Raw genomic sequence first — 9,749 nt, forward strand, 5'->3', positions numbered from 1 at the left:
AATGGGACAAAGGAAGGTCCAGAGGGCCTGGTTCCACTGGCATTGCGTTGCCCGTGTCCGGGCGCATCTGTGAACGGCCAACATGGCATGGTTCAGAGTACCTTTGCAGGATGGGGCAGTAGTTGGAGAACGGTCGTGTGATGCGTCCACGGATGCAGAATCCTTCCCCGACACCAAGGGTGCCTGCCCTGTCTTTGTCAGACCCTCCTATCTGGAGATAGAGCTGCAAACCTTTTTCGGAGGCAGCTGACCTGCACAGAAGCGCTTGCAGCAGGAGACCGCAGAAGGGACAGCAGAACCAGGCCTTTGGAGCACTGCGTCATCTCCTGGTCCACACATGCCTTCACGACGCACTGTACAAGGGGAGAGCAAGGCATCGTCGGTTGCCACAAACAGGACAATCGCCTTCTGCGTCTGTCATTCTCTTTCGTTTGTTTGAGTGTTTGTTTTTTTAAATACACAGCAAGTGTCACTGTCTCTCTCTCTGTCTCTGTCTGAGTGCGCCTAACTTTTTTTCTTATGCACACCATTAAAAAAAGTTGGGCGCACCCAAATCAGCGTTCAAAGACTGATGGCTCCCTGTCAGAGCACTGGCTATGAATTTCAGATCGATCAGGCCTTAACTTAACAAAAAAGTTATCAATCGTTCTTTTCATCTTTTCTCATTGCCCACGGTCAGTTATATCCACTTCTGTCGGTCCTAGGATATTCACTAGGGCTGGGTATCATCACTGATTTCTATAATCCACTTGATTCCGATTCACAAGGTCCAGATTCGATTTGGTGCAATTTTTCCTCAGACAGTGAGAAGTCTTATAATTCTGATCATTTATCAGTACTGACACTAAACTTTATCAGAGATGTGAACATCACAGCACATGCCGTTGTGTCAAAGTAACTGATAATAAAATACAAAAAAACATTAAGGAGATTTTCCTGGCATGGATTTTATAGCAGATAACCTTAAAAATATTCTGCAATTATACCTAATTTGAAAAAGTTTAAATTTCTTCAGTATTGAACAGCAGAAATTAAGCTTTCTTGTCCGAGGTCATTTAAGTACAAAGAAAAGAAAAGACAGCGGCCGCCAGCGCTATAAACAACGGTAGACTGATGGGTAATAAGTGAATGAGTAATGCGGAAAACAGATGTTTGAGATGGGAAACTTTTCCTGAAGTACAAAGCGAGAGCTGTGCATGAACTGTGGTTTTTATCGTGTTGGAAGCAAAACAGCAAAAGTAAGAGGGAATTAATGACGATATTTATCAAATGTGAAGCGTAGTTTGGTTCTTCTTTTGCTGCTGGCCCAGTGAATTTTGGTTGAAGAGAGACAAAACCTGCAGCCCAGAATCTTGCGCAAAAAAGACGTAAAGACGATTCAGACACGACGAATCAGAATTAGTGAGCTTTTGGCTTTCAGCCCCCACGGCGACTAAGCTAATTCTGATGCGTCGGTCCGCTCTGTGTTTACGTCTTCGTGTGGAATGCGTTTCCTGCTCTCATTTGCTGGTTGTTGTTGAAATAGTTTTGAGAGCTTTAACCTGAGATTCTGGCGTTTCTGGTAAAAGACATTTATATTCATTCAATTCAGGATTTAATGAATCGGTATCGCTTCATTGAAGCTACTCACCTTTCTCTATCCACCTGCACTTTCAGCTGGACCAAGGACATTTACAGAGGTCCCGCCCCTGACTATCTCTGATTTGTTTAGACCACGAAGGGGAATGATGTGTGTCTGTTGTTGATCACATGGATGTCTGCGGCAAATTTTACAAACACTTCTCATAATGACTAACTACTCCTGACATTTTTGAGATGTTAGCTCTTTATACAACGAAGTTATAGTGGGATACAAATAATATCAGGCTGATCCTGCCACAATTTGTTCCCCCTGTGTAAATCACGGACAAACAGTAGCCCACATTGCTGATTTTTCGTTCACAAACACTTCTTATTATGACGCATTACTCCTGAAACTTTGGAGGATTTAGCTCTTTATAGAGTAAAGTTACAGGAGAATAAAAATAGTTATCAGCCAAAATGTTAATGGTTTATTAAAATAATCCCATCTGATACCTCGTGAGATAAGATAAGATAAGATAACTCTTTATTGTCATTGCACAGTCATACATAGTACAGTAGTACAATGAAATTGGAAAACTGTCCTACGTCGGCTTTTCCAATAAATATATAATTTTAGATATAATAATAATAATAATAATAATAATAATAATATATATATATATATATATATATATATATATATATATATAAAATTTTCTGTTGTAACCCTGAAACTGAATGGTAATGTAACGATACTAATTTTTCACTTTTTCACAAAATGAAAACATCAGTACTTCCTGCGTGCTCCCAGCACAGGGGAAACAAATTCTGTCGGGGATACGTACTTTGGCACAACAGATCCAAGTATAAAAACAATAACAAATACAATTTCTAGGTTCCATAACAGTTTTTATCATTATTTTATTGTGGATTAGGTGAAGAGTTGTTAAATGTGGACAATTTAAATAATAGATTAATGCAATAGCAAATTGTGCCTTTTTCTCAGATGGACAGCAGATGGAGTGAGAGGAGATGAGGTAGGAAGAGAGGCAAAGATTGAGTCATGGGCAGAGCCTAGTTTATTTCTCACAGTTTTTTAAAAATTCTCTTGCTTTATGGTTCTTAGCGCTGTTACCAGTCTTTGCATTTATCATTGTTTTAAGTGTCTTGATTTTAACTGGATCTAAAAGGCTTGGATCTCCACATCGTTGGTGGGAGAAGGTTATCAGGGTGGCTTCAAAATTTGCGACCACATGTTTACTTTGCATTTTCCCCACCAAGTTGAAGTCACTGATTTTGCTGTTCCAGACTTTTGGAATCTCAGCTGAAACCCACATTCGCCAGGGTAATCTGTCGTAACCGGAACAGTGGAGGCTGGAGGTGTAATGCCGTCTTTTTGCAAAATGTCATTTGGAAGCTCAAAGAGATTTTCATCAAAGTTTTCAGCTAATTGCTGCTCATTGATGATCTGAAACATCTCCATGGTGTCATCTGGCCTCCAGGTTTCATCATGACCCGTTGTATTGCTGTTCACGGTTGAGATAGTGTCCAAACTGACGGACAGAGATTCAGTCACAGGTAGCTGTTCCCACAGCTCTTTAAATGAATTCTGGCTGAAGGGTAGATTCTGATTAAAAACCAAAATGCCATCCTGCCTCAGTTAAAAAGGTTCCTAAAACTGTACTGCCTGATCAGTCACTGTACACTGTTAGGGTTAGGTTGTGGAAGATAATCCCTTCTCCGAGAGGAAAAGGAGCGTGCGCGGTCCGTCCCTCCCTGCGGTCCTCCGTACCCGTCCCAGAACACTTGGCCGTCACGTTGGCGCCGGCGGCCATAGCGCACCACAGTCCAGCCGTTTTCCATGGCATCCAGTCTTTTTTTCTTTTCCTCTTTTTTAAATTTTCTTTCAAAAAATCAAATGTTCTTCAAAAAATATCTATTTAAGTTAATGTGAACCAAAAACGCTTTCCAAAATGTGGAAAGGAAAAAGCCACGAAAAAACAATAAACAACAAAAGAAGGTGTGCCAAAAAAACTGTTTATTTAAAAATAAACAGAAAAAAACACAACGTTTCGACCGTACACGGTCTTCTTCAGGTGTGGCACACAGAAAACTATTTGCTAGGTTAGCTGGCAATAGTTGGACAGGCAGAGATGTGCTCTCATCGAGTGTGACTATCTCTGATTGGTTTATACCACGAAGGGGAATGATGTGTGTCTGTGGCAAATTTTAATAAGGGAGTTTTTTTTTTTCTTTTGTGTCCTTTCTCACTGTCCCTGTTGCCCAGTTTTTCTGCTCCTTCATCTTTCTCTCTCCCCTTTTCTATCCCCCAACACTGTCTGTCCCGTCAAGAACAACTGAAAATAAAATTTAATAAATAATAACAACAAGGGTTGATCAAATGGTTTTAATGTTCTTCATTATTCAACATTTGCACAGTATTCAGGTGAGTATTCGCTACGACCAGGTAAGTATGTAGGTAGGTGTGTGCTTGGTGAACAGGTATGTATTCAGGTGACTTTGTGGGGAAGGCGTCACGGTGTGCAACTTGGAGTCACGCGCTCCGGGGATGGATGCAAACAAGAGAATTTATTAACGTACAGTGTCCAACAAGTGTATATACAAAAGGTGAAAGGGGCATGGCTCCGGGGGGAAATCCAGGGGAAAACTCTCGTTTCTCTCCAAACAATCACAGGAATCCACTCGAACACTCGCCACTCAGGGAACACCAGGGAAAACGGTCCAGAGGGTCTGCGCATAAGGAAACGCTTGTTAGTTTCAAACACACAACGACACGGAAAAACACTTGCCAGAATTTCACTTACGCGATTCTTACAAATCCAGCGAAAAACAGCCGTTGTTTCCTGGCTTAAATGCAATCCACACTGACGAGGCACAGGTGTTTCTTCCTCCGAGAGCTGGCCCGAGCGCGTAAACCCGTAATGAGTTCCGCCCTGGAGAGAGAGAGAGAGAGAGAGATAGTGATAGGGAGAGAAACACCTGATCAGCGACCAGCTGAACCTCCAGGCCGTGACAGAAGGGTGAGGGACAGGAAGTATACTGCTCTGTCCTTCACTGTTACGGCCTGGAGGTTCAGCTGGTCGCTGATCAGCTGCTGGACTCTTTGGTGCTGGACACGTAAGTAAGCCCTCACGCCACGTCAAGGCAGAGTCCATGTGAGGGGTGTTTTTTTTTTTTTTTTTTCTTTTTTAATAACTCTATTTACAGTGGAACTTGTGAACACCACAACATGAACTGAGATCACACTTCTTCAAGATCAACTACAACAGAAATGAAATTCACACTTGTCGTAAAGTGGATTCAAAAGATAAACAAAAATGTCCTACTGTGCTAGTTCTAAGCATAAAGTCAAAATAAAGAAAGGACATGATTAGAACAGGAAATCAACTTGTATGCCTATGCATCCCTGAGAAGGTCTCTTCGCTTTCTCCCAAAGCCCTTGTACGACCTTGCAGGTAGTCTTGCTGCTTTGCATTGTCCGACATACTCCTTGTATGCCACGCCAGTGGAGATTGTTGGATCAAGGTTGATAAATCCCTCTTCCTGCTGTGTCCAGTGTCTGCTGGTTTGAGCGGGCATGTACACAGCTCTCGTCTGCAATAGGTCAGGTTCCTCATCCTCTTCAAGTACAGGCGCATCCTCTTCCTCCATCTCCAGGGGGAGATCTGGAGGCAACTTTTTCGCCGTATGGGGTTTTGGGTTCCCCATTCGATAAAGAATGTCATAGTGGAGCTTATAGAGAGTGAATCCGAAAACTTTTTCACAGACTGACGTTGAAAGGATCCTGTACTTTTGGAGCTCTGCCTGTGTCATCTTCAGCTCCAGGAGTAGGTCCTTCACTTTCTCGTATGACACAAAATCCTTATTCATGATAAGTCCCACTGAGCTGACCAGCACCAAGACCTTGTTCCGTGTGTGTTTTTCAGTCTTCCCCGGAATCCTCTTCATCACTTGCGCCAGCCATGGCATTCCATGCTCTCTGTACCTTTCAAGGGTCCTGGCGTAGCACAGTCCACGGCGCTCCATCTCCATGGCCACATCCCCCACTATGGCCATGGCCTGGGACTCGATGGAAGGCTCCCTGTCTTCATTATGTATCTCTACATAATCAATCAAGTTCCAAGAAGCCCTCCTTGTTCCCTTTATGTCGCGGTACTTAATGTCCGGGAACCACCTGACCTTCAGCTCAAGGAATCCTGCTCTCAGGCATTCTTGTACATTCTTGCCTTCCCCTTCAACAAGCTTCCTCGCCCGGGCAAAGGTGAATGGGGTCGGGAAGGAGTCTCTGGTGGCCAGGTTCTCCGTCAGTGCAGCCAGATTAATGTGTCCCTTGAGATTCTCTGGGCATTTTTCCCCTTGCAGCTCTGAGATGAAGATGCCGTCGTTCCTCCTGAAGAGGTCTTTCAGCAGGAGTTTTACAAGCTCAGGTCCCAGCACGGAAGGCTCGCACTCGAGAGTCAATGTGAGAGCAAATAGCCTCTCGATTCTTTTCATCTGGAGTGTGTCCCTTGTCCAGTGTGCCAGAGGAGGTGGGCAGTCGTCAATAGCTGCGCCAGTTGCTGCACCCAGGCCCATGAAGCCCCTCATGTTGGTTGCACTGAATTCGTGCAGCGAGCTGGTCCCCAGTGCTGCCGAGTACTGTCTGTCCATGTTGGACAAGGGGTGCCCGTATAATGCCTCCTCCAGCGCAAGCTCCAGCTGGAATGCCTTCCACACTGGAAGAAAGCCGCCTTTGCCTGTGTGCTTCTCCCCGAGTTGCCGGAGCTGGTCAGCCATATACTTTAGACAGCGAGACAGTATCTCATTCACGCTTGGCTGTTCCTGTTCCCGTTTAAAGGGGACAACGAGGGGGAAGTCCGTCAGGCACTTATGTAATGTACTCAAGTTGAAGAATGAGCATGCATAAACAATGTCTGTAAAGTCTGCCAGTTCCTTCCCTTCTATCCCCTCCACGATCTCTATTCTCAGGTTATAATTACCTGCTGCCTTCCTGGCCAAGTCCATCATGTGGATGTAGTAGTCCTCAGCTCTGGTGGCCACCGCCTGAACGTAATTCGGGTGGCCGAGGCCACCAGTGACGATCAATCCACTAATGGGGTGCCGGAATGTGGACATATAATGAGTGTGTGGGCTGTCCACATAAACTTGCCAGAAGGTGACATTAGGCCTAGTGGCAATCTCTGCCAAAGCTGGCAAGATGTCCGGTGGGTGCTGGTCGAGTTCTGTCTGCACGTTAACACACTCGTGCATGGACATGCACGTGAAGAGCCTAGCTCTGGGTCCAAACATCCTTTCCAGTCCTGCTCTTGACCAGAAAAGTGTGGTGTGAGGGTCCAGTGGTATGAGGTTGCAGGCCACGTGCAGAGAACATCGCACGACCTCGTCAGGGTTAGCTATTTCCCACAAATGAAAGGGGTCCCTTGTCTTTTGTCCAAATTTGTAGACAAAGAACCGGACTTCCAATGTTGGATGCTCCGGCAACATCCTCTTCGCTTCATCAAGTTTGGAGAGTACGAACGTTTGATCCTGCGGCAATACGTTCATGCTCCCCTTGTTGTGAATGATGGTCTTCTGCAGCGTGGGTCTGCTCAGGTCTTCCAGTGGAAGGTCTTTGAGCAACTCAACAAATTTTGTTAAGATGCCATTAACAAGGTCCACCGTGTGCCTTGGCAAATAGTCAGGCATTTTACAGACTCTGTCCACCACCACAAGGGACTTGGGAATTACTATAGCTTCTAACTTGAATCCCCCGTCCAGGTAGGCAAAATCAAAGCCTCTTACCTTTCGCAGCACTTTTAAGCCCTCCACAGACACCTTACTAAGGTCAAAGTGTTTCTTTATGGTGTGCCAGGAGTTTTTCAGCTGGTGCATTTTGAAGGGTGCCATGTTCAACCTAGAAAAGGGTATATGCAGGCCTTCCAAGTTTTTTAGTTCAACCACCACTCCGTCGTAATCAAATTTACTCCAAACACGTCTCGTTGGATCGTCAACTGTCGTTGCCTGCAATGGAATGAAAATGTTGGGGTCCAGGAGGAAATCCTCAACGCTTTGAGATCTGGCAAAAGCATCCGCCAAACCCTTCATGTTTTCGACACCAACGTCCTCCATGGCTGTTGTGTTCTGGAAAGAACAGAAAGTATAATCAGGTAAGTAAAAAAGAAGTGAAACAATGTAATTGAAAAACTGTTAAACCAGGAAAGACAAAAACAGTGTAATCATGTAAGTAAAACACATTAAAATCAAGTAAGTAAAGAACAGGAAAGAGCAATTTGCAGCAGTTAAGAATATGCAAAAAATATTACCTGTATTGTAAATACAGTCTTTCAAGACAGCAGATAAAAAAAAAGTTGTGTGTCTTAGTTAACCAAGACGCTGTGGTCATAAATCCAGAGACACTGCTCCTCTGAGTTTCAGGGCACGAATGACTGAGCTGAGCACTCCTCCCCTTATATAGGGTCCAGTCAAAAGTTTCCGCCATAGGAAATGAATGGGTCGTTCAGTGAATGAGCCAGTGAACGACACCCACTGAACGACACTGACTGAATAACCCACTGAACGACACTGACTGAATGAGCCATTGAACGACTCATTGAATGAGCCAGTGAATGACACCCACTCAACGACACTGACTGAATGAGCCAGTGAACGACACCCACTGAACGTCCCACTGAACGCTGGGAACGCTGTTGATGGCTTTTGAGGTTCTGGAGATATGCCAAATCGGAACAAAAAGGACGGGACAAAACATGTTTCTCAGGTCTGGTAGAACAGTAGCTGATTCTATAATGAACAGAATAAACAATAATTGAAAGATATAATAATTCTGTCACACACTACAGCGGTTGTCAACTTATTTCTGCACAAACTCGCCTCACCTGGGAGACATGAAAAATATTATGCACCTTCACGTTAAGAGGCAGAACCAGCTGAACGGTAACAGGATTTTGACTTTGCTTCCACTGGGAAAGGACCAATAAATCGAGAATATAAACCCTTCATGCTCCTTTCAAGCTCCCCTACCCTGATACTATGTACATTTAAGATAAAGCTTTTTTTGTTTTCAGTATATGTAAAAGTATGGCTTTGTTATTCTATGTAATAATTTCTGAAAAACCTTTAGGCATTTATTTTATAAAGTGCATTTGTTATGATTTCAAGTAACACGCTAACAGCTTCACTGCTCACCTTTCGCTCTTATAATCTAGCCAACCTTTATGTGCTTGAGTAAGAAAACGGTATCTCACTGTACAGTAACTGATCAGCCAGTATGGTTTTAGGACATTTTGAATGAGGCAGAATGACATTTTCATTATTGTTATTATTTTTATTTTTATTTATTTATTTATTTATGTATTTATCTTTGCTTTACCAGCCTTCTGAAATCTCAGCTGAAAACCATATTCTCCATGGTAATCTGTTGTTACTGGGACGGTGGAGGCTTGGGATGTAATGCCATCTTTGTGCAAACTGTCATTTGGTATCTCTCCCTTAATTGCTGGTCATTGATGATCAACATATCGATGCAGCTATCTGTCCTCCATATGTACAATTATATAAACATACAGACACACAGACACCTTTTAAGCCCTTGTCCTCTGATCAGGTGTCCATGTAGCATTTACCTGGACCACTGTCGCCAAACCATCTGTTTCATAATACATGTAATGTTTAATCTGCACTGGTCACTCCACTTTATTGTCATTGATATTTATATTTAAAAGTGCAATACTGTAATTTTCTGCTGCTCATTCCTGTGCAATATCCCATCTGCCCTCCCGTCATATTTCTTTTCAAGATTTTCTTATTTAATCACTAGTGTACATATATTTATATTTATAGATACATATATATATTTAGTCATCTTTTCTCTTTTACCATGTCTCTCTAATATTTTGCTCCTTACTATTTTTCTATTTTCTTATTATTTTATTTTATTATATTTTCTCCTACTGTATCATGCTGCTGAGTGACTGCTGCTCGTCAAACACATTTCATTGCAATGTTGACCCTGTGCTAACTTGCATATGACAAATAAAACTGAAAACTGAAAACATGTAAGCTAATGGTCCCAACGTGCTTAAGATACATTTTTAAATTATCTGTGTAATTTCTGTTCATATTTAAATTAAGAGGGGGTGGCAGTAAAAACTCTGTAACAGAAATGT

General features: G+C 43.0%; 1 protein-coding gene and 1 long non-coding RNA gene across 5 annotated transcripts in view; both read right to left on the bottom strand.

Annotated features, from left to right (window-relative positions):
* Window positions 1–2,217, bottom strand: part of LOC146360446 (uncharacterized) — a 7,187-nt gene extending 4,970 nt beyond the window's left edge. For 3 of the 4 annotated variants that reach the window (XR_014799738.1, XR_014799740.1, XR_014799737.1), the window contains exons 1-2: window positions 1,631–2,217; window positions 102–353 (exon numbers count right to left, since the gene is read on the bottom strand). This is a non-coding gene — a long non-coding RNA (uncharacterized LOC146360446). The remainder of the gene's footprint in view (window positions 1–101; window positions 354–1,630) is intronic. The other variant, XR_014799739.1, reaches the window with a different exon arrangement.
* A 1,739-nt stretch (window positions 2,218–3,956) lies between these two features.
* Window positions 3,957–8,931, bottom strand: LOC146360447 (uncharacterized). Its single transcript, XM_084922850.1, has 2 exons — window positions 4,389–8,931; window positions 3,957–4,314 (listed from the first exon to the last, which is right to left on the bottom strand). Exon 1 carries the CDS (start codon window positions 7,690–7,692, stop codon window positions 4,981–4,983), a length of 2,712 nt encoding a protein of 903 aa, XP_084778976.1. The 5' UTR covers window positions 7,693–8,931; the 3' UTR covers window positions 3,957–4,314; window positions 4,389–4,980.
* Window positions 8,932–9,749: the final 818 nt, after the last annotated feature.

This window comes from Perissodus microlepis, unplaced genomic scaffold (assembly GCF_051167445.1).
Source record: "Perissodus microlepis isolate ML-2025 ecotype Zambia unplaced genomic scaffold, ASM5116744v1 scaffold_73, whole genome shotgun sequence".
Taxonomy (NCBI): domain Eukaryota; kingdom Metazoa; phylum Chordata; class Actinopteri; order Cichliformes; family Cichlidae; genus Perissodus; species Perissodus microlepis.

What these genes read in the sequence shown, in the direction of transcription:
- LOC146360447 (XM_084922850.1), bottom strand. Translation starts at nt 7,692, where the DNA reads ATGGAGGACGTTGGTGTCGAAAACATGAAGGGTTTGGCGGATGCTTTT.